Below are 25,816 nucleotides of genomic sequence, written 5' to 3' on the forward strand. Positions count from 1 at the left end.
TTCTGATCACAGCTTTTGCCTATTCTTTTGGGTTTTTGGTCTCATATATGTAGATTCACTTAATCTGCATTGTAAGGAAACTAGCCTTTTGTCATATGTCTTCAAAACTTTTTATTGATTTGTTATTTGTATTTTGACCATATGGTATGTTTTTCTGTTTAGAAATTTTTATGTAGTCAGATTTATCATTTTCTTTTATGACTTTGAGTCATAAAAGTGAAAAAAGTCATTGAGTTTTATGTAATCCTTAGAAAATCCATCTTGAGGATCGTAAAAATTTTCCCCCATGTTTACTCCTAGTAAGTACTTTTATACTTTTTATGATTTCATTTTAACATTTAATTATTTGATTTATTTGCAGTTTGTTTTGTTCTAGAGAGTGAAGTAGTGAAATAATTTTATATTTCAAGATTATTTCCCATTTGTTCCAATACCTTTTATTTTGAATTGTCCTTCTTAACCACTTTGAAGTACCATTTTTGTCATATTCTTGTAGTATGGGTGAAATATTTCCTCTGCTTTTCCATTTATCTGTCAGTTCACACAGAAGTATCAGACTGTTGTGCTATAATTTTTAAATACTAGCTAAAAGGCTTTTCCATAAATATTTTTCTTGGCTATCTTATGTGTGTATAATTTTCTACTTCATCTTAAAATTTTTTTTATCTTGTCCCCTCTCCCTCTGTTGGAGTTTTAGTAGGTTGCATTACATTTATGGATTAATTTTGGGGAGAATTGAAATACGTTCGGTGTTGATATTGTGTATTTTTCCATAAACACATGGTTTTTATTAACATGTATTTAAAAAAATTTAGCATATAATTAGGTGAACTAGAGACTTTTAAAAATAAATATTCTAGCCTCCTTGTAACATACTGAATTATACAGGTATTTGGCTCTCTCTTTTCAATTGATAATTGACTGAGAAAAAAGCTAAGTCTTCCTGCTTTTTCATTTCCAAAAAAAAAAAAAAATTGTGTTGAGAAAGAAAGAAATATTCTCTGTACTCTTGTAGTAGGAGCTGTAGCTGCCAAATACTGGATTTTTTTTTTTTAAAGCAGTCTCTTTACATAGGTGGCCCTCTACTTTTCAAAAATAATTATTTCTTTAATAGCTTGTTTTTCTCATTGATGGAATTGTTACCACAGATACAGAAAGTTTATAAAGTTTTGTTGTTCAAGAGTTTGGAGTTGCTGCTTATATTGGTGGTCTCTTGGAAGTTCAATATTAAGAAAAAAGTTAATATATTCCTTTTTGTTTTTTTAACTAGGCCTAGGGCTGAGTAAGAGGACAAGAAAGATGAATAGAGGTTGTACTTATGAGAGGTATAGGTAGCAGATGAAGGAAAAAATACAGGCCCTTAGTTGTAAAGAATTTTTCTGCTCTTAAAACCGGAGGAGTTTTGTGATTGGCCTTACAGGACATATTTACAGATCTCTGAACTGCTTTTGTGGAAAGAGAGAAGCCTACTTAAGGATTCCAGGTCTGCCTACGTGTTCTTTCTCCCCAACTTTGTAGGTTGATTTATAAACTCGCCTAATTGGAAGGTGCCATTATTGAGTTCATTTATCTCAGTGCCCTGACAACCGTAGATGGAGGTGACCTAAAAGTGTTACAACTTTTTTTTTTTTAAGCTACTAGAGGTTTTGATCTCAGAAAATAAGGGAATTTACTTTTATTTATTCTCTTCTGAAGAGGTTACCAAAGATGCTTGTATCTGTGATATAAATCCCTTTCATAGTCTAGAACTTCAGTCTCAATTCATCAACATCATTGTTAAATTATGGAAAGTTTTATTTTATCAAATTCTGATATTTTAATTTTGTATAAAAACCAAATTTTATATAAAATAACTTGATAAAAACTTTGTTAGATGCTTTTGCTTGCATAGGTGAATTATTGAAAATCAGAATATGGAAGATCAAGTTAGTATTTCATTATATTTTATAGGCCATCTGTACTGCACAGAGATCTGCCATAAGGATTAGGGCTATAAGACATCACTTTTGAACAAGGACTGAGAAACTGCCACCTACAACATACCTTCTCATTTACACTCTCTCATCAACCAAACTTACTCTTGTTCCCTTATTAAAATTTTGTTAATGAAATATGTTGCAGGGGATATGGTTAAGTTTAAGATTGATAGACTCAAACATGTATATATTTTAATGGAATACTAAAAGAGTTGAGGGTAAAACTATGGTTAAAATGTCTTCAATACAGTAGAATTAGTATCAAGCATCCAGCTAATGTTCACATTTGCATTTATTTATTTAGAGATGGAGTTTCACTCTTGTCACCCAGGCTGGAGTGCAGTGGTGTAAGTTTGGCTCACTGCAACCTCCACCTCCTGGGTTCAAGTGATTCTCCTGCCTCAGTCTCCGAGTAGCTGTGATTACAGGCACCCAACACTACACCTGGCTAATTTTTGTATTTTTAGTAGAGATGGGGTTTCACCATATTGGGCAGGCTGGTCTCGAATTCCTGACCTCAGGTGATTCACCTGCCTCGGCCCCCCAAAGTGCTGGTGTGAGCGAGCGCGCCTGGCCTCACATTGACTGTTATTTACTGAATGTCATAAATGGTCTTTCTTTCTATTTTTACAGTTAGAATCAGAATTCGAGTAAGGTCCACATATTACAGTAGATCAATTTGATTTATTAGTCTTTTAATCTATCAATGAGTTCTCCCTTATTTGTGGTCTCTCTCTGCAATTTATTTGTTGAAGAATGCCCATACACCTTTTTCACCTTAATGTTTTTATTAAGATATAATTTACATGCAGTAAAATGCATAAATTTTAAGTTACAACAGTTTTACATTTTGACAAATGCGTACATTAGTTTATCCACACCTCTGACAAGATATAGAACATTTCTGTCATCCTAGAAAGATCTCTTGGGTCCTTAGCAGTCAGTCCTTCAATTCTTTGCTCTGGTTCCTACCCGCAACACCAATCCCAAACAACTACTGTTTTGATTTCTTTCATCATAGATTAGTTTTACGTATTTTAAAGCATCAGTCATATGAATGGAATCATACATTTTGTGCTTGGCTACTTGCATTCAGCATGATGCTTTTAAGACTTACTAATGATGCTGCAGGTATCAGTAATTTGTTCCTTTTAACTGCTGAGTGGTATTCCATGCTAAGAATATAGCACAGTTTAATTATGTATTCACTCGTTGGATGTTTGGATTATAGTTTTTGGCTACTATGAACAAAATGCTGTGAACATTCTTACATAGACATTTTTGTATGCATATATTTTCATTTCTCTTAGGTAAATACTTGAGAGTAGAATTGCTGAGTCATGGGGTAACTATATATTTAACTTTATAAGAAGTTGCTTAACTGTTCCCCCAACCACTTCCACCAGCAATGTGTGAGAATTCTAGTGGCTTTACATTTTCACCAACATTTGATATTGTCAGTTTTTTAAATTCTAACCATTTTAGTGGTTATGTAGTGGTTCCTCATTGTGGTCTTAATCTAGATTTCCCTAGGGACTAATGAATTAGAGGACTTTTACATGTCCTTTGTGTGTATGTTTTCTTTGGTGAAGTGTCTGTTCAAGTAATTTGCCCATTCTTAAATTGTGTTGTATGCCTTTTTTTTTCCTACATATTTGTAAGAGTTCTCTCTATATATTATGAATACAAATCTTTGGTCTGATACATGTGTTGTGAATATATTCTCCTAGTCTGTAGCTTGCCTATTAATTTTATTGATTCTTTTGATGAGTATAAATTTTTAATTTTGAGAAGTCATAATTACTTTTTCTTTCATGGTTAGTGCTTTCTTTGTGATGTCTAAGACATCTTTGCCTCCTTCCAAGATTGTGAAGACACTTTGGTTTCTTCTAGAAGCTTGATAGTTTTAGCTTTTGTTTGTCTTGATCCGTTTTGAGGTAGTTTTTGTCTATGGTATGAGTTACCATAGATCCAGATTTATTTGTTTCTTTTCCATACATATAATACCCAGTTTTCCCAGCAGAGTTTTTTGAAAATATTTTTCTCTTTCTATTGAATTGCTTTGGTGCCTTTGGGAAGAGAAATTGACCATATGAAGTGTGTCTATTTATATATATCTATTTTGTTCTACTGATTTGTCTATCCTTATGCCAATACTTGATTATTGTAGTTTTATAGCAAGTCGTAAAATTAAGTAGTATGACTGCAAGTTTGATCTTTTTTCAAAATTGTTTTGTGTCTTCTAGGTCCCTTAGTATTTCTGCATAAATTTCAGAATCAGCTTGTTCATTTCTATAAAATGCCTGTTATGAATTTGATTGGGATTGCATTGAATTTAGAGATTAGTAGGGGGGATAAGTGACGTCTTAGGATTTGAGATTTTACACTACTTCAAAGGTAACAAGTTAGCCTGTCATAGTTTCATGGATGCTGGCAGAGGATATAAGATGCCTGGGTCAGAGGCAAAGGACTTTATTACTCACAGCAGTGACAGTAGCCAGAATATTAGCATTTTCTTGTGCCAGTTCCCTCAGGTCCATTTCACATGGAGCAACACTGAGATGGCTGAGTGAGATCTGCACCTGTAGCAGGTTGTATTATAGACAGAAATCTTAAGCTTAGGGAAACAAATCTTTTGTGTCATATAATAAGCATGGCTGCTAGTTGCTGAAGAAGAAGAAACTGTCCCTGTTTTCCAAGGCTGTTCACAATACAAACGTTTTTAAAAGATAGGAACAAAGGGAAGATGTGTAAAAACACAATATACTCATAGAGAACTGTTTCCTGACACTCAACAATATTATATCTTTCAACCCATGAACGTGATATCTCTGTTGTTTAGATCATCTGTAATTTCTCTCAGCAGTGTGTTTCAGTATAGCAGTTTTGTGCATCTCTTGTCAAATTTATGCCTAAATATTTTATGTTTTTTTGTTACAGTGAGTGATATTTAGAAAATATTTTCATTTTCTCTTTGTTGCTACTGTATGGAAATAGAGTTAAGTTTTGTGTACTGTCTTTGCATCTATCCTGTATCCTTATAAATTCACTACTAGCTTTGGTAGGGTTATTTTATTTTGAATCCTTAGGATTTTCCAACTATACAGTCCTGTTGTCTGTAAGTTAAGATAGTTTTACTTTTCTCTTCAGATCTTTATGAGAAGCCTGGTAGATTGCTTGTTTTACACAGAATCTTGAGTGAATGCATTAGTCTTTCACCTTTAAGTATGATGTTAGCTGAATATTTTTCCTAGATATCCTGACCCTTAGGTTGAGAAAGCTTCCTTCTATTCCTAGTTTGCTGATAGTTTTTATGATAACAGGTGTTGAAATTTGTCGGATAAGTTTTTGACATTTGTTGAGATGATCATATGGTTTTTCCTTTTCGGGCTGTTGTTACTATAGTGAATTTCATTATTTGATTTAAGAAAACTTTTTAAATTTTTAAATTTTTTTTTTTTTTTTTTGAGACAGTCTTGCTCTGTTGCCTGGGCTGGAGTGCAGTGGCACGATATTGGCTCACTGCAATCTCTGCCTCCTGGTTTCAAGCGTTTCTTGTGCCTCAGCCTCCCGAGTAGCTGGGACTACAGGTGCACGCCACCACACCTGGGTGATTTTTGTATTTTTAGTAGAGACAGGGTCTTACCATGTTGGCCAGGCTGGTCTCAAACTCTTGGCCTAAAGTGATCTGCCCACCTCAGCCTCCCAAAGTGCTGGGATTACAGGCATGAGCCATTGCGTGCGACCTATTGTTTGATTTTGAATGTTAAACCAACCTCACCTTCCTGGAATTAAACCCCATTTGGTGATGATTATACTTTCTATGAGTTGCTGGATTCAATCTGCTACTATTTTATTGAAGATTTTTTGCATGTGTGGTTATGAGGAATATTGTTATATAAATTAATTTTAATTTTCGTGTTATATCCTTGTCTGGTTTTGGTATTAATGCATAAATCTATAAAAATTTTATGGGAAGTGTTTGCTTTTCCTTTATATGCTCAAAGAGTTTGTGTAAGGTTGGTACTATTCATTAGATGTTTTATATTAGTTTTCTTCGTGGGGGTTTTAAGTTACAAGTGTAGTCACATAGGACTATTCTGATTTTTGATTTCTGCTTGTGTCAGTTTTGGTGATTTGTGTCTTTCAAGGAATGCATCTATTTCATTTTGATGACTGGGTATAAAGAAACTTGTCTTTCATTTTGATAAGTAGACATCAAGGAAGTTGTCTACTCATCTAAGTTGTCTAATTTATGGTCATAAATGTGTGCATAATATTCTCTTACGTTTTTAGGACCTACAGTAACAGTCCCTCTTTTATTTTCAATACTTGCTTCCTCTCTCTGTCTCTCAGTCTCTGTCTGTCTTGATCATTTTAGTTGATTATTAATTCTGTTGATCTTTTCAGGGAAGCAACTTTTTGTTTCATTGATTTTTTTTTTAAATCTATTTTCTATCATTGGTTTCTGCCCTTTACTACTTATTTTCTTTTACTTGTTTGGATTTAACTTGCTCTTTTAAAGTGGAAGCTTTACACTTCGATTTTAAGCCTTTTTTCTAAAAGCATTTAAAAGCTATACATTTCTCTCTAAGCATTACTTTGCTGCATCCCACGCATTTTCATGATCATTTGATTCAGAATTTCTTTAATTTTCCCCCTATTTTCTTTGATTCATGGATTATTTAGAATTCTGTAGTTTAATTTTTAAACATTTGAGGATATTTTAGATGATTTAATTCATTGTAGAACATAGACTGCATGATTTCACTTGTTTTAGATTGAGATTGTTTTGTAGCCCAGGAAATGTTTTATCTTGGTGAATGTTCCATATGTACTTGAGAAGAACGTGTATTATATTGTTGGTTGTAGTGTTCCATAAAAGTCAGTTTAGCTCATTGGTAGTGGGGCCTAAATCATCTGTATCCTAACTGATGGTGTGTGGGTATGTGTCTTTGTTTTTTCTTTGTCCCATCTGCTTTTTGGGTTCTTTGATTTTCTTCTTTTGTTTCTTCTTCTGGATTAATCAAGGATTTTATAATATTCAGATTTATCTCCTCTGTTGGGGTTTTAGCTGTACCTCTTTATTTTTTAAGAGGCTGTTCTAGGGATTACAGAATGCATTCTCAATTTATCATAAAATAGCAAGAATATTATACCACCTTACATGTTTCACATGTAATAAAACATACTTTCATATACTATTTTCATCCTTTGTGCTTTTATTGTCATAAGTTTTGCTTCTAAATGTATTATAGTTATTGTATTTTGTGATTATTTGTGCTTCAGAAAGTTAATTATTCTTTGAAGAAACTAAGAAATGAGAATAATTAACATCTACCTGTATATTCAACATCTACATATATATTTACCATTTTTGCCATTCTTTATTCCTACATGAAGATCAAAGTTTACATCTCATATCATTTTCTCTCAGTCTGAAGAACTTGACTTAACATTTCTTGTATTGTAGGTGTCTTAGTGACAAATTCTTTCAGCTTCTGTTTTCAGCTTTTATCTGAAAATACCTTTATTAATCTTTACTTTTTCTATATATTTTGTTTGTTTGTTTAGAGATAAGGTCTTACTCTGTTGCCCAGGCTGGAGTCCAGTGGCCTGATCATAACCCACTGCAGCCTCAAACTCCTGGGCTCAAGTGATCCTCCCACCTCAGCCTCCCAAGTAGGTGGGACTATAGGCACACGCTACTGTGCCTGGCTAATTTTTTAATTTTTTTGGAGAGTTGGGGTCTCACTTTGTTGCCCGGGCTGGTCTCGTACCCCAGGGCTCAAGCAATCCTCCTACCCCAGCCTCCTACAGTCCTGAGATTACAGGTGTGAGCCACCATGCCTGGTCATTTAAAAAAATATGTTTTGAATAATACAGCCAATTCTGTTTTTTAAGCTGTCACTATGTTCTGTATAGCCACCAAAAACAGGGAATTAGCAAATACTGAATCATTGTTCTTAGGGGAAATACAGACTTGGCTCCTGTAAGCCTCTTGTCATAATATTTTTGTTAACCAATCAGTATATTACCTTGTTTTATGTGTTTTTCTATTTAAAGCCACCTGGGGTACAAAAATACAGTTGGATAGAAGGAATAAGTTCTAGTATTTGATAGTACAGTAGAAAAATTATAGTTAATGATTTATTCTGTATTTCAGAATAGCTAGAAGAATTGTAATGTTTCTAACACAAAGAAAAGAAAAATGTTTGAGGTGATATATAACCCAGTTACTCTGACTTGATCATTACACATTGCATATAGGTATCAAAATATCATATGTACTACCAAAATATAAAACAACTGTTATATATCAATTAAAAAATAAAGACATCTTATTTAATATGTATTATTGATTCATTAACATTGAACTCATGGCCAAGAACACTATAATTTATGCCTGAAGGAAGATTATCTAACATATGTTTTCTCTGTAAGGCACATCATAGCCTTCTTGTGGTTAAAAACACTCGATAGCATGTCAGTGCTGTGCTTAAGGGCCATATGAAACAGGGAAGTCAGTGGCAGAGCTGAAACAAGAAGGCGGTAGGGTTACCTTGTTCCATCTCAGCTGGGAACTTGTACTTTGGATGACCCGCTCTGGTTTGCCTGCTCTGCTCATTGCATGTCCTGAAAGTGCTGCAAGTATGGATTTTGGGGCTACAAATTTAGTGAGCAGGTAAATGAGCAAATAAGGAATCCATGAATAATGAGGATTATCTGTATATAATTTTAGATGGTCAGTTTTTTCATAACTTTAAAGGCGTTCATTACCTTTTGGATTACATCAATGAGAGGTGAGGTCATTCTTATTGTTGTTTACCTGCTTTTTTCCTCTGACTGTTTTTAGGGTTGTCTCTATCTTTGATTTTCAGTTTGACCCTTATGGTGTGCCTTTTTGTGGTGGTGTGTTTATTCTGCTTGGAGTACATTGAGCTTTGTGGCTCTGTTGGTTGGTATTTTCAAAATGCCAACTTCTGTCCAATTTTAGGCCATTTTTTCTTTTCTTTTTTTTAACTTCTTCAGTCTTTTTTAAAGAGACAGGGTCTTAACTGTGTTGTCCAGGGTGGAGTGCAGTGGCGTGATCATGGCTTGTTACAGCCTCAAACTCCTGGGCTTGAGTGATCCTCCCATCTCAGCCTCCTGAGTTGCTAGAACTGCACGTGTGCACCACTACACCGGCTAATTTTTAAGTTTTTTGTAGAGATAGGGTCTCACTGTGTTGTCCAAACTGGTGTCCCAACTCCTGGCCTCAAGTGGTCCTCCCACTTTGGCCTCCTAAAGTGTTGGGGTTACAGGCATGAGCTCCCATGCCTGGCCACTGTTGCTTTTTTTAAGGGGACTGCAATTATAGGTATTTTAACTCCTTGATTGTCTCTCAGCACTGAGGCTCTGTTCCTTTTTTCACTTGCCCTTTTCCCTTGTTGTGTTTCAGTTTGGATAATTTCTGTTGATGTTTTTTAAGTTTGTTTATCAATAAATCTTTTTTTCTGTATTGTCTAATCTGCCTTTAAGCTCATCTAGTGATTATTTTCAGTTAATATAATTTACAGTTCTAGCATCTCCATTTGGTCCTTTAGTCTATATTTCTCCACCAAGATTCCCTGTCTACTCTATATGTCTTTTTCTGTACTTAATATCTTAATAGCTATTTTAATTTTCATTTTAATATTTGCTAATCCAGGCCAGGTGTGTTAGTTCACACTTGTAATTCCAGCACTTTGGGAAGCTGAGGCTGGCGGATCACTTGAGGTCAGGAGTTTGAGACCAGCTTGGCCACCGTAGTGAAACCCCGTCTCTACTAAAAATACAAAAATTAGCTTGGTGTGATGGCAGACACCTGTAATCCCAGCTACTCAGAGGCTGAGGCGGGATAATTGCTTGAACCTGGGAGGTGGAGGTTGCAGTGAGCCAAGATAGCCCCGCTGTACTCCAGCCTGGGTGACAGAGCAAGACTCCGCCTCAAAAAAAAAAAAAAGTGCGAATCCAACGTCTACGTTATTTGTTTGTTTATATTTGCTATTCTTTCTTATTTATGGTCATATTTTCTTGCTGCTTTGCATGTCCATTAATTTATTTTATACTGCATGTCATGGATTTGGTGGTTTTAACTTTGTTCTGGCAGGCAGTTAATTTGCTGGAAAATCATTTTGATCCTTTCAAGTTTTGATTTTAAAGTTAGGGTGGGTCTAGAGGTAGGGGTCTGCAGACTTACAGGGCCAGTTAGAGTAAATATTTTAGGCTTGTGGGCCATACAGCCTTTGTCTAAACTGTTCGTCTCTGTTTTTATTGTGCAAAAGTAGTTATAGACAGCACAGAAGTGAATGGGCGTGGCTGTGTTCCAATACAATATGGGCTCATGAGCCATGGTTTGCTGACTCTTGGTCTAGAGTATCCTTTAGGCTTAGAGTAGTCCTGCTTGAGGTGTTTAGAGAGATCTTTCCTTTCTGACTGGTCAGAATTTTTAGATCAGGTCTTCAGCACTTTCTGACCTTCGATATAATCCAGTTAATTTGCAGCTCTACCATAGGTTTCTTGGCTAGGCCTTGCCGAGTCTTGTGCTGTGCACATGCAGCGTAGTATTCACCCAGAGGTTTAAGAGGAACCCCTATCCAGATTTTTGGAGCTCCTTTTCTGTGAGGCTTTACTTTGTATGTTACCCTGTCCCACAAATTCCAGACAACTCCTCAGCCTCCTCAGCTTAGCCAAGAGTGCGGTATTCTTAGGCTTCTCTCTGTGCTGTAGACCAGAATGTGCCTTCAGACAGAAAGCAGCGTAGTCATCTTGCAGGTTTCCCTTTTCTCAGGATTCACACTGCTGTCCTGCCTCTTGTCCAGTGTCTCAAGATAGTTGCTTCTAGTATTTTGCCCATATTTTTAGTTGCTTATATTGGAAGAATTAGTCTGTTGTAATTACTCTCATAGCCAGAAGCAGAAGTTCTATGGTTTTAAAATGCAGGTTTTTTGTAGTATTATAATTAGATATGATTTAAATGCCTCTTTTCTCGTATGTGAAATGGGGGTAACAGTAGTACCTACCTTACAGGGTAGTTTTGAGAACAGAATGAACAACTGAAACAAATGTGCCGGCTCAGCACAGTACCTGTCCCACATTAATGTTTCTATAAATGTTGTTACATTGTAAAATAGAAGCAACTGATCAATGCAATATTTCTGCTAATTACAAGGTATTTACTGGGTGACGATTTACCTTGTTTCAGGAGAACTAACTTGAGGGGCTGATACAGTAAGAAGGATTGCACCAGTTGCACTTGTACATAAATACATCCTTCAGAAGATGAAGCACATCTCGTGCTTTGAGGAAGCCTAGCCAAAAAATAATAATAATAATAAAGCACAAAGACTTGGGAATTAGATGTTTTGAATTCTGACCCTCTGGCCTCCTAGTTCTGTGACTTAGGGCAAGTTGTTACTTCTTTTTTCTTTCCCTCTCCCTCCTTCACAACATTTTGAGGTAGGTACTCTTATTATCCTTATTTTACAAGTTTCATTAGGCACAGAAAGGCTAAGAGTTACAGTTGTAAGTGATGGATTTGTGATTTGGACTTAGGCAATTCAATATCATGATCTGTGATTGCTTTATTAGGAGTCTGAACTGTATTCTTGAAGTCCCAGAAGATAGTTAACTATTCTGGATTTTTTTAAAGAGCTTTTAGAAATGTAGTACTTGTTTTATGGTTAACTGGATCGAATCCCATTTTACAAAATGAAGATTTTTCTTTTTTTCTTAAACATAATGAATCTTTGAAATACCAATTTGAAAACTTTTTTACTTAGAAAAATTCCAGGAATATAGTTTTTATTATAAATATTATTGCACTAGGTAGGAATAAGAGTACAGTACATTAAAAAAATACTTTAAAATTATGGCACAAATTTAGATGTAGTTTGTTTTCCCACTAACTTTAACAGTAATATATGTTTCTAGTTCACTTTCCAGATAGACTAGCCTCTGAATTAGTGGCTTTTGACTATATTGTCTAGATAAAAAAGGCAACCATTTTGTTAAGAATTGGTTAATTGTTATTTAGATGGAGCACCTGCATAATTATTTGGTTCTGCTCTTTGACCCTCAAATTTCAGTTTTATACAAGCTAATAATTCATTATTTTAGCTGAAGGGAACTTTCCTTCATTTTACAAATGAGAAACTGTAATTTAAGATCCACATAGCAAGTAATCTTTTAAAAATGTGTACACATATATATGCACTTTATTTAAAAATCTTATAAGCCATTATATTACCCCTTTGACTGGATAGCCCATCCTACCTAGTGCTCTAGGTTGGAGGAAACCCTTTTAAACACACATCATAAATTTCCCGTCATCACCCTCATCTAGGAATCCTTTAAGTATGACTTCATGCCCAGTATATATTTATCTAAAATACATAAGACCTTGTGAAGTTAGCTCTCCTAATTCATTAAGGGTAATATGCTTGGAAGACAAGTCCGTATTCATATTAGCTACATTTCTTGGATTTTTATCTGTTTTGATCAGCCTTGTCTAGCTTGTCCATCCAGATGAAATTGTCTAAATTTATTAGGTTCTCTCTGTTAAAGGAATATCACCTTCCAGTCATCTCTCAGGCTGTTTCAAATTGTCTGATGGTAGAGGCCTTTCTCTAGTGTAAACCATGGAAGATCTTTAGCTTAGGATCTCCCAACTGCAGGTACAAGATGACATTGTACAAAGTTAATATTACCAATATAGAGTGTATTAGTTAGCTTGGGCTGCCGTAACAAAATACCATAGGCTGGGTGGCTGAACAGAAATTTACTTCTCACAATTCTGGAGGCTGGTAAGTCTAAGATCAAGGTGCTGGCAAGGTAGATTTCTTTTTGAGGCCTCTTCTCCTGGCTTATAGGTGACCACCATCTCACTGTGTGCACACAAGACCTATTGTGTGTGCCTGGGGAGACAGGGAGCATGACAGCTAGCTCTCTGGTGTCTCTTCTTGTAAGGGCATTAATCCCCTTGGCCCAGGGCCCCACCCTGACTGCATTTAACCCTAATCACCTCCCAAAGTCCCCATCTTCAGATACTATCACTTTAGGGGTTGGGGCTTTAACATGAGTTTTGTAGGAAATATAAGCATTCAGTTCTGTAACATACAGTGATTAAGGAAATGGGCTCTGGAATTGAATTGCCTTAGTCTCTCACTTACTAGTTGTGTATACAAATAACAAGTAGCCCTCACTTAGGTTAATTTTAAACAAAACCAATAATGGTGTCATCCTAAAGGCAGTTAATTATTTTTTTTTGTATTTTGGACTCTGGCATTTGGACATTGGCACAGGACTAATGTCTTCAAAGAACAATGTACAATGACTGTAACAACTTAGAATGTAAGAGAAAATGCATAATTCTTTAAAAGTGTTTCTTTAAATTGAATATATGCCAGTAACAAAAGATTAAACATTTGTAGTTGTTAATTGTATTCAAATTCAGCTTTTTGTTTTTGGCCTGAATAGAACAAGACAATTTACCTATGTGAAAACCTGAGTGAAAGCTTGGGATGTGATATGTTAAGTAGAACAGTATTTTAAAGCCACTTTGATTCATAAGTTTCTTTAACATAAACAGGTTGTATTGCCTCTTGAAAAATGATAGGTTCTATGGATAACATTTAATTAACTTTATAATACATATGATGATTTAACCTGAATTAATGGTACTACTTTTTCTGACTTCCTTTTGATCTTGGCCCTTTCTCTGTAAAGTTTTTTGTTAACTTATTACAAACTGAACCCTGGCTTGCTCCTCTTATCTTTAGTCTCCTTTCAATCTGTCTTTATTTCTGCTGAGGTTATATTCTATTTGTTTTTCAGATGAGACCCTTTTTGCTCTTCCTGCTGCATCTGAGCCTGTGATACGCTCCTCTGCAGGCAAGTTCTTTCTGCCAGCCTTTTATCCTCTCTGTATTCTAACTTTAACTCTTTAGTGTGTTAACTCTATGCAGAGTAGTTTGGGTTTACTAAAAATTAGCATGGTTCCAAGAATGTTTTGTCTACTGGAAAAGTTGAAATGTGCATTTTATATGGTATGCCCAAGGGAAAAATGAGCAAAATCTGATGAATACTTGGAAGTACATAAGGAATTCTTGGACCCTTGAATTTCATTTACATATTTACCATTCCCTTTCTCCAAATACAGTTTGAGTATAGCCAGAAAGGCTTTCCTGTAAATAAATACCAGTCTATGGCATTTACCCAGTGCCCCTTCTTTCCTATACTGTCACCGAAACTCTTTTCACAGATATTCTTCTCTTCTCTAAAACTAGCTATTAGTATCTTAGTTGATAACATTTGAGGTTTACTCAGACTTGATTTGTCTTTGCACAGCATGTAATTGCCTCTGTAGCCATGCATATGTTATATTTACAATAGCTTAATATTTTCAGTAATGATTCAAGTCTACTCTATTGTTACTTATTAATTGCTATTAACATATCATTTTAGTAAACAGTAAGTCTTTACTAACACTATTTTGGATCTGTCATAAAACTTGCATTAACTCTGAGAACACTGGCATTCTCTAACTTTCCTTTCTGTCCATGGTCACAGAAAATATGGACTTGAAGGAGCAGCCAGGTAACACTATTTCGGCTGGTCAAGAGGATTTCCCATCTGTCCTGCTTGAAACTGCTGCTTCTCTTCCTTCTCTGTCTCCTCTCTCAGCCGCTTCTTTCAAAGAACATGAATACCTTGGTAATTTGTCAACAGTATTACCCACTGAAGGAACACTTCAAGAAAATGTCAGTGAAGCTTCTAAAGAGGTCTCAGAGAAGGCAAAAACTCTACTCGTAGATAGAGATTTAACAGAGTTTTCAGAATTAGAATACTCAGAAATGGGATCATCGTTCAGTGTCTCTCCAAAAGCAGAATCTGCCGTAATAGTAGCAAATCCTAGGGAAGAAATAATCGTGAAAAATAAAGATGAAGAAGAGAATTTAGTTAGTAATAACATCCTTCATAATCAACAAGAGTTACCTACAGCTCTTACTAAATTGGTTAAAGAGGATGAAGTTGTGTCTTCAGAAAAAGCAAAAGACAGATTTAATGAAAAGAGAGTTGCAGTGGAAGCTCCTATGAGGGAGGAATATGCAGACTTCAAACCATTTGAGCGAGTATGGGAAGTGAAAGATAGTAAGGAAGATAGTGATATGTTGGCTGCTGGAGGTAAAATCGAGAGCAACTTGGAAAGTAAAGTGGATAAAAAATGTTTTGCAGATAGCCTTGAGCAAACTAATCACGAAAAAGATAGTGAGAGTAGTAATGATGATACTTCTTTCCCCAGTACGCCAGAAGGTATAAAGGATCGTTCAGGAGCATATATCACATGTGCTCCCTTTAACCCAGCAGCAACTGAGAGCATTGCAACAAACATTTTTCCTTTGTTAGGAGATCCTACTTCAGAAAATAAGACCGATGAAAAAAAAATAGAAGAAAAGAAGGCCCAAATAGTAACAGAGAAGAATACTAGCACCAAAACATCAAACCCTTTTCTTGTAGCAGCACAGGATTCTGAAACAGATTATGTCACAACAGATAATTTAGCAAAGGTGACTGAGGAAGTCGTGGCAAACATGCCTGAAGGCCTGACTCCAGATTTAGTACAGGAAGCATGTGAAAATGAATTGAATGAAGTTACTGGTACAAAGATTGCTTATGAAACAAAAATGGACTTGGTTCAAACATCAGAAGTTATGCAAGAGTCACTCTATCCTGCAGCACAGCTTTGCCCATCATTTGAAGAGTCAGAAGCTACTCCTTCACCAGTTTTGCCTGACATTGTTATGGAAGCACCATTGAATTCTGCAGTTCCTAGTGCTGGTGCTTCCGTGATACAGCCCAGCTCATCACCATTAGAAGCTTCTTCAGTTAATTATGAAAGCATAAAACATGAGCCTGAAAACCCCCCACCATATGAAGAGGCCATGAGTGTATCACTAAAAAAAGTATCAGGAATAAAGGAAGAAATTAAAGAGCCTGAAAATATTAATACAGCTCTTCAAGAAACAGAAGCTCCTTATATATCTATTGCATGTGATTTAATTAAAGAAACAAAGCTTTCTGCTGAACCAGCTCCGGATTTCTCTGATTATTCAGAAATGGCAAAAGTTGAACAGCCAGTGCCTGATCATTCTGAGCTAGTTGAAGATTCCTCACCTGATTCTGAACCAGTTGACTTATTTAGTGATGATTCAATACCTGACGTTCCACAAAAACAAGATGAAGCTGTGATGCTTGTGAAAGAAAGTCTCACTGAGACTTCATTTGAGTCAATGATAGAACATGAAAATAAGGAAAAACTCAGTGCTTTGCCACCTGAGGGAGGAAAGCCATATTTGGAATCTTTTAAGCTCAGTTTAGATAACACAAAAGATACCCTGTTACCTGATGAAGTTTCAACATTGAGCAAAAAGGAGAAAATTCCTTTGCAGATGGAGGAGCTCAGTACTGCAGTTTATTCAAATGATGACTTATTTATTTCTAAGGAAGCACAGATAAGAGAAACTGAAACATTTTCAGATTCATCTCCAATTGAAATTATAGATGAGTTCCCTACATTGATCAGTTCTAAAACTGATTCATTTTCTAAATTAACCAGGGAATATACTGACCTAGAAGTATCCCACAAAAGTGAAATTGCTAATGCCCCGGATGGAGCTGGGTCATTGTCTTGCACAGAGTTGCCCCATGACCTTTCTTTGAAGAACGTGCAACCCAAAGTTGAAGAGAAAGTCAGTTTCTCAGATGACTTTTCCAAAAATGGGTCTGCTACATCAAAGGTGCTCTTATTGCCTCCAGATGTTTCTGCTTTGGCCACCCAAGCAGAGATAGAGAGCATAGTTAAACCCAAAGTTCTTGTGAAAGAAGCTGAGAAAAAACTTCCTTCCGATACAGAAAAAGAGGACAGATCACCATCTGCTATATTTTCAGCAGAGCTGAGTAAAACTTCAGGTAATCCAATCTATATGCAGTTTTGTGCTTTCATGCCACTTTTGGATTTAGGGAACATTCCACTACATTTTGTGTTTTATATTATGTTTATAGTGTCTCATATGTCACATTGGTAAGAAGTCTTCTCCACTTTTTCAGTTAAAGGTTTTAGTGCTTTTTCTAACTCTCTTGCACTCAGCATTCACCCTTAACTTTTCCACACAGTTACACTTTTATATTGCACTATGGAACTATTAATAGAAAATATTTTTGTTTATAAGAATTGGCTTTAGTACCTATTTCTTTCTTTCTTTCTTTCTTTTTTCGCTTGTGTTTCTTGATAACATGAAGAGCAAGAGATATTAAAATATTTTCAGATGTGTTTTTGTTATCCCAGAAATTATCATATTTAATTTTTAAAGAAAATTTCTATAGTATGTTTTAAATATTTCTATATAATATAGTACTTTTCCAGTGGTAGGTATAAAGTTAGGCATACTGAGTGTAGACATTTTGTTGAAAAGTATAAAATGAATTATGCTATTATGAATTCTTTTGAAAAGTACCGATTCTCCTTTTTTTTTTTGACTATCCATTTTCCACATACCTGATTTGCATAAGGTGATTTGCACAAGGTGATTTGCACATGTGCTTTTTATTAGCATTCTGATTTAGCTGCGTTTTCTCTATAATAGTGATTATGATAAATTTACTGAATATACTTATATATTTAAGTGCTGGTGCTTCAGCAGTACGGTCCAGCTCATCACCATTGGAACAGTGGTAGACCAGTTGCTGTAATCTAAGAAAGAGCAGATTATGAACATTCAGGCAGTGGGATGAGCACAGAGACATAGGACTTGGTGTTTGATGGATAGGGACATAAAGGATGAGGGGAAGAGGTAAAGATGACCCCAGGAACCCTGGATTTCATTTCTGGCATGTGCACTTGTATGGGTGGCAGTATGAGAAACTGAGATAGGGAACATGAGAGATTAAAGTAGGTTTAAGAGGGAAGATACAAATTTGGTTTTGGATATGTTGGTATTGATGTACATACCTCTAAGATATCCAGTAAGTTATGGATATTATACACATGAAGCTCTTGAGAGAGATCTTGGCTGTATGTGTCTGTCATGGGCTTAAAGATAGAAATTAAAGCCCCAGATACCAATTAGGAAGAATCAAGAGAAGAGGACTACTTGAAGGTGGAAGAAATGGTCAAAATTATCAAATACTGGAGAGGTCAGTTAAGGATTGCAAGTTGGTCACAAAGGAGGGAAGATATTGTCATGACAGTGGCAAATGGTGTGGTGTGCATGGGCATGGCTAGGATTGAGAAGTGAATGAGACTTGAGTAAGTGGTTATTAAATGTTGATTACTCTTGAGTTTTTTATTGGAGAAAAATTAAAATATTAGCAAGCAGGAAGGAGAGTATGCAGTGGAGGTAGGACTTTTTTTTTTTAAGGTGGGAAGGGGAAAATCTGATTACAGGTGCTGGCAGAAAGTCAGAAGGGGATGGGGATGTGCTGCCTAGTTCAGGTGGAAGAATTAGTGTTAGAGAGAAGGAACGATAGAGCTTTGATTGTAATGAGTGGAAAGGAAAGTATGGGGTATTGATACTGTTAGGGTTTTGTGACTGAAAGTTGAGGGAATTATTTGATGGTTTATGTTTATTCTTTAAAGCAGTATGTTAGTTCATTTGCTGGGAATGAAGTAGATCATGCTTGGGTGGAAGAGATCTGCAATACCTCTGACTAGGGAAACCAAAGGCATTGTATTAGGAGCCTAATCAAGGTTGAAAGGTGGTCTAAATGGTAGGGTGACTTTTCTTTGACTGTGCCAAACAACCTAGGTATGGGTTCAGGGAAGGCAAATGATTGCATTGATTCAAGGATGTGTTTTGGCAGGTGGGCCCTGTGGAAGGACAGTAAGTCAAGAAAGTTGAGGGTGATAGCAGGAGAGTAATTTGAAGTGATAGACTGTGACATCTAAGTTGAAGGATGTGAATAGAAAAAGGTAGGAGAGGTAGGAGGAGAGTAGATGGTCAGTGAACTCAAGGCCCAGATTAGGTTTAAGAACCAATAGTGGTAGGAATAAATACATGCCAGAATGATAGGAGATTGTGGTCAAAGTAGGGGAGAGAAAGAATGCATGTGCGGGAGAGCAGGGTGTGTGTGTGTGTTGGATGCTGAATTTAGAATTTCAGAGGAATAGCAGTTCAGGTTGATTATAATGGCCAGTGTTAGGCCATCAGGCAAAGGCCTACCGTGTAGTCAGATTAAGATTGCTAGAGGTGAGGTCAAGTAAACTATGAGGCCATGATACTGTATTGCACTTCTACCTAACATTGAAGTCACCCAGGGTGATGGCAGGACTAGGGGTGGAGAGGAATACTGGGGTAAGAGTCCTTGGTAAAGGGCAGTGAGGTAACTGGCAGGATGGTAGGTAGAAGAAATGAGGAAGGACAGAGAATGACATAGCGGAATAGCCAAGACTTTTGCCCAAGGTCTCTGAAATAAAAGTCTGGAAGCAGCATTGGTGAGCAGAGGGTACTGACCTCCCCACTCCTCCCTTAGGTGTGTAGAATATGAGAGAACGATTTAGGCTTCATTTAGCAAGTTCCACAGGGAAACCAGTATCTTCAAGGAAGAGCCAGGTTTTAGTGAAGGCGAGGTAAAGGCAGGAGTGTTCAGTAAAGATGTTGAGGATTAGAGGAGCTGGTTCACAGTGGAATGGGGGTTTCAAACAGCACAGTAAAATGGTTTAGGAGGGAACAGTAGAAAGAAGGGTCTCAGAAGCCCAGAGCAGCGTGGTGATGACTGGGTGAAGAGCAAGGAGTAATCCGTGTAGCAACACCTTTGAAGTCTCCCCTCCCCACTAGTGCTTCCTCCCAAAACTTAAAGCTGGCAGTCCTCTAGTAGATGGTGGCCCTTAGGAATTTCAGTATTTCAGGAGTCACCTATTTCTTGGATTGTTTTTGTTAAACCTGGGAAATCTATAGCCTAATAGTTTAGAAGTAAGGGAAGAAAAGGGGGCATTGCCTTTGAAAGCTTAAATGGGGATGGTGGAAGAAAGTGTAAGCAATGCTTGGGCATTCTCTTTTAGAATATGTTTATCTCCCTTCTCTGAGAAAATTGTTATTTCCTGCCTTTTTGACTTAACCTTTTTTGATATTAGTTATCATAGCAACTTACTAGGGAATAGAGAATTATTTAGATACACCCAAAATATATATTCTACAAAAGTTGTGGGAAGGAAACCCAGTATTGCTATAATGAAAACAATATAGGTGACCTGAGGTTTTAGTCTTGGCTATACCACTGACAATCACTTTGTTTCTCTAGATGTCATTTTCCTTTTCTATAAAAGGAAGGGTGGATTAGCTCAAGTCCTTGCAACTTAATAATTTTCTTGACTTGATTATATAACAGGCATCTGTTAAAAGCAGGTAAGTAGTGGCCAGTCACAATGGCTCACGCCTGTAATCCCAGCTCTCAGGGAGGGAGAGGTGGGAGGATAGCTTGAGCCCAGGAGTTCGAGACCTGCCTGGGCAATATAGCGAGACTCCGTTCTCCACAAAAAAGGGAGAAAAAAAAGACAAAAAAAAAAAAAGTGTAAAAGCAGGTAAGAGTTGCTTTAACATGCTTCTATCAGGCACTATATGAGATTTTTTTTGGCGGGGGGGGCAGGGAAAAAGATGAAACTAAGACAAAGTTTTGCCCTTTATGCAGCTTACAGCCAGCTGGTACAGGCACACTATTGAGGACATAGTTAAACATTGTGATCTATGTTATAGTGAGGATAGGTACTTACCTATGTATCTTCGTGAAAGGGAGGTTCAAGTGTACTGAAGTCAAATGTACCAAAATACAGCAGTGGTCTGATAAAACATAAGGGAAGCTCTCTTCTCAGATGACTTAAAAGTTTTATGCCATCTCTAATTATGAAATATTTAAGTGTGTTTTTAAAAAAATTCTGGGTCTTATTAATGTGTATGCATTTAAACATTTAAACTATTAAATAATAAAATACTAATTTCCTCAGATCATTTATTATCTCATATGTTCTTCTTCTCTTTTTTTGAGACAGGTTCTTGCTGTGTCGCCCAGGCTGAAGTGCAGTGGTGAGATTATGGCTCACTGCAGCCTCGACCTCCCAGGGTCAGGTGGTCCTCAGCCTCCCAAGTAGCTGGGACCAAAGGCTCATGTCACTATGCCTGGCTAATTATTTTTGTAGAGAGGAGGTCTTGCCTTGTTGCCCAGGCTGGTCTCAAACTCCTGCGTTCAAGGATCCTCCCGCCTCTGCCTCCCAAAGTGCTGGGATTACAGGTGTGAGCCTCCAGGACTTTCCTGTTCTTGTTTTCTTAAAATGACATTTTATAGGCAGAAATCAGTTTTAGTTTTGGGAAGAAAGATTGATTTTGCAAGAGAGATGAATAAGGTATTGTGATGCAGATGGTGCTTTATTAATTTTGGGAAGTAAAGTTTGTCAAGAAACTAATGAATTCTGGTCTTCCTCCCCCTCCATTTACAAAGAAATTTGTGACAAACTATATTCTTACTATTGGAATGTAAATACTGATTTTTTTTCTCAGTAGTATCAATGAATGTTCTTGGCATTTCCCCAATGAATGTTCTTGGCATTTTTTTTTTCCAAAAATTGATTGGCTATAGATATGTTAATTAATTTCTGGGTTATCTGTTCTGTTCCATTGGTCTGTGTTTCTGTTTTTATGCCAGTACCATGCTGTTTTGGTTACTATAGCTGTGTAGTATATTTTGAAATTTAGTAGTGTGATTCCGCCAGCTTTATTTTTGTTCAGGATTGCTTTTGCTTTTTGGAGTCTTGTGGTTCCATACAGATTTTAGGATTTTTTTTCCTATTCCTGTGAAGAAGGTCATTGGTATTTTATTAGGGATTGCATTGAATCTGTAGACTGCTTTGGATATTACGGCCATTTTTTAACAATGTTAACTCTTATGATTCATGAACATGGAATGTCTTTCTTTGCATTTGTTTGTATCCTCTTCAATTTCTTTCATCATTGTTTTGTAGATTTCCTTGTAGAAGTCTTTCACCTCCTTGGTTAAACTTATTCTGAGGTATTTTTTTTTAAGCTATTGCAAATGGAGTTTCCTACTTGATTTCTTTTTCAGCTAGTTTGTTGTTTGTGTAAAGACATGCGATATTTTTGTTATTGATTTTATATCCTGCAACTTTACAGAATTTACAAGTTTTTGGTAGTCTTTAGGTTTTTCTTTATATAAGATCATGTCATCTGCAAACAGGGGCAATTTGACTTCCTCTTTTCTAATTTGGATATCCTTTATTTCTCTCTTGCTCAGTTGCTCTGGGTAGGACTTCCCATTTCAGTCTTCATTTGTTATGACATTAGCAGTTTTAAAGAACACAGGGCCTCTCTTCCCCCGACTTTATAATAGAACATTCCTCCTAGTGGATTTGTCCGATGTTTCCTAGTGATTAATTTGAGGCTATGGGTTCATTTATGATACTGTATAGATGATGATGTGTCCCTCTCATAGCACCACTTCTAGAGTTATCTGCTATTCATCAGTCCCTCACTGGTTATGTTAATTTTGACCGTCTGGGCAAGATGGGCTCTGATTTCCTTATATTGTCTTTGTTTCTCCCTTACAGATGATAAGCAGTCTGAGGAGTGACACTTGAACACATGCAGATATCCTGCTCCATATCAAAATTCGCCCCCCTGATTTAGTAAACCATTGATGATTCTTGCTTGATCCAGTCTTTACCATGAGAGTTGAAAAATGATTTTAACTCCAGTACTCCCCGTACATTTTTCATTTGACCCTCAGCATTCCTGTTTAAGCAGCAGACCTCCATTTCCATTAATGAATTAATTAGCTAATTAATTATCAGTATGGATCCATGAATTTCCATTTTCTTTCCAATGGTTTATGATTCATTACTGAACTTTATTATTTTGGTGGTAAATTATTGCATATTTTGAGGGTTCCTTCAGGTAGGCTCAGGGACATGCAACCTTCTTTCTTTGGGGTTGGGAGGGGAGCATTTCTTACTTTCTAGCCTAACAAAATATTGTAGGCCTATTTTATGCTTACCGTGTCCCAGCCCTGGAATCAGCCATTTCTCCAAGGATGCCTGATTCCTTTTAATGTAGAATGAGAGGTCATTTTCATAATAGTGAGGTATTAAAGATCAAGAGCTAGATGCTAGTTGTGGTCATTGCTACTGTGGGGATCTTTCCATTTTAACACTTTCAGTGGATAAAGCTAGGAAATGCTTATATACATACATAAAAATAAACATACACACATACACATACATACTTAAGAAATGAGTTCACACAGATACCTCTAATTCTAATCCATTCTCACAGGGTTTGTTCTTTCTTTCCTGATTTCATATTTGTCTCTTCTTTTATAGTGAGAACCCTGGTTCCTAAGACCACCAATACATTATTTATATCCAGTCCTTTAATACACCTATAAGAGTTGTAGAATGCTTTTTTCATATCACTTTAATAAAAAAAAAACTTGATAAAAGAGTTCTGGATTGTTTGCAAATCCCTACTCCGCAACCCTGCCTAAGATGGAATGTATATAGTCAAATACATTATTCACAGATTACTTGTATTAGTTTGTTCTTTTTTCTTTTCCCTCCGTCCTTCTCCCACTGACTAATGGCTATGATATTCATTTGAAATACAGTTAGCTTCATTTGTTTCAGTTCTAGATTTTCTTTCTCCCAGTTTTAGGTTTTTAACTGAGAATTTTAAAGTGTTGAGAAAAGCTGAATTCTTCTCATTTTATCTGGAAAGGGAAGACTATCATTTATGGAACATCTTCTGACCAACAAGCACTCTCACATATTTGTTTCATTTAGGTCTTCACCATAATCTGAAAGAAGGAACCATTTTATAGATGATAAAATCTAAGCCTAAGGATGTTAAGTAACTTTTTCAAGGATACCTGGTAAATTACGTAATAAGCACAATGTTTTTGAGCTTCTGCGTGTTTCAGACATTGGGCTAACTTCTTATTTGTATTAGTTGTTACCTAGTTTCACAAGAATGAACTGCGATTCCAACTCAGGTTTTGTCCGTTCACGGTTATTTCCTGGTTTTGGAATAAGCAGTTATTGTCCTAACTTTAGCAGGCAATCAAGGTGCTGCTGCTTTTATCATATATCTGTTGTGTTGAACCATTAGGCAATGTAAGACATTTCTTGACATCTTAAGATGTCAAGAAAGTTGGTTGCCATCTACATTTTCTCACATATGTAAGGATATTGGAACTAGGGTAACATTCTGTTGCTAGTATGTGGAGACTGAAAAACCCTACTTTGGACAACTGCTATCATCTGTTTATGTTGGTAGGCTGTTGGTACAGAAAGGTGCTCATGTCTCCTGTCCAAACTGCTGAGATCTTGACTTAATGATAACTTAATATATGTTTGTTGGTTGCTTGTCACTAATGCACAGAGAATATTTTTAGTTCGTAATCGAAATATAGATTGTGTCTTGCTGAACTAATTGGAACTATTGGTAAGTGAAGTGTAAACCGACCATACATTGATTATATGTTCATTATAATTAAACTATGTAATACCCAGGATTCACCAAGTAGTATTACCATGATCACTCACTTTAAAAGGGCTTGTTTGTCTAGGTAAATAATACGAAATTAGCTTTGCAAACTTATGTATGTTCATGAATAAGAACTTACATATGTTCATGAATAAGAATTGTTTTGATATTCTTATGACTTAAAATATTTTTCTGAAAAAGTATATATAGCCTTTGAGTTTTTTTACTGAAGTACTGTAGATACTAAGAGTTGATATTTTGTTTAAAATATATTTTTATTGAGCAAATAATATTTGGAAAATTTTGATGTAAGTTGGACTTTATTATGATAAGTAGTTAATCTTAACTGGAAGGCTATCAGTAGATGTACAATGTAGCTAAATTAGAACCTGACTCTTGTTAATAAAGGAAACGATTATATTTACTTTTTAAAAAGTGACATTGTTAAATTAGTGAGGTTTTTTTTAGTGCTTACTGTGGGCCCAATACAGATTGAAAATAAATATGTACCATAACAAAGAGATACCTGCTAAATATAATGTGGTTAAATAACTTAATTTTAGGCATTTTACAGACCTGAGTTCTAATTCTGACCCTTTCACTGATTTAGCTGTATGACCCTTGGCAAATATTTTAATCTACTTGAGCTTCAATATTTTAGTAATAAGGATTTTTTCTAAGGACTTGATAACTATCAGTGAAGTTAGAGCAACAGTTTATGAAGCAGTCTGACATACAATACACGCTCATTGTACAAATTTGAAAAATGTAGAAAAGCATTGAGATGAAAAAAATTATAATCATATTACCCAGACATAATCAATGTTTAATATTTTAGAATATATTATTCTAGTCTACTTTCAATGCACATGTGTTTTGTTTTTGTTTTCGTTTGAGACATAGTCTCGCTCTGTCACTCAGGCTGGAGTAGCAGTGGCGGGATCTCCACTCACTGCAACCTCTGCCTCCTGGGTTCAAGCGATTCTTGTGCCTCAGCCTCCCGAGTAGCTGGGATTACAGGTGTGGGCCACTGTGCCTGGCTAATTTTTGTATTTTTAGTAGAGACAGGGTTTCACCATGTTGGCTAAGCTGGTCCGGAACTCCTGACCTTAAGTGATCTGCCCACCTTGGCCTCCCAAAGTGCTGGGAGTAAAGGCATGAACCAGCGCACCTGGCCGCATATGTGTATTTTTAAGAATGTAATAGTGTTTTATGAAATTGGAATCATACTCTATATATTGTTTATAAGCTTTTAAAAACTTTAGTAATGTCTTA

General features: G+C 36.1%; 1 protein-coding gene across 3 annotated transcripts in view; it reads left to right on the forward strand.

Annotated features, from left to right (window-relative positions):
• RTN4 (reticulon 4) overlaps nucleotides 1-25,816 on the forward strand; it is a 78,410-nt gene that overhangs the window by 8,622 nt on the left and 43,972 nt on the right. The window contains exons 2-3 of one of the 3 annotated variants that reach the window (XM_055377905.2): nucleotides 13,833-13,889; nucleotides 14,568-16,967. The exons of 1 other annotated variant lie outside the window; for it this stretch is intronic. In XM_055377905.2, the coding sequence (XP_055233880.2) occupies nucleotides 13,833-13,889; nucleotides 14,568-16,967 (2,457 nt within the window). The remainder of the gene's footprint in view (nucleotides 1-13,832; nucleotides 13,890-14,567; nucleotides 16,968-25,816) is intronic. One more of the 3 variants, XM_055377908.2, reaches the window with a different exon arrangement.

This window comes from Gorilla gorilla, chromosome 12, assembly GCF_029281585.2.
Source record: "Gorilla gorilla gorilla isolate KB3781 chromosome 12, NHGRI_mGorGor1-v2.1_pri, whole genome shotgun sequence".
Classification (NCBI taxonomy): Eukaryota; Metazoa; Chordata; class Mammalia; order Primates; family Hominidae; genus Gorilla; species Gorilla gorilla.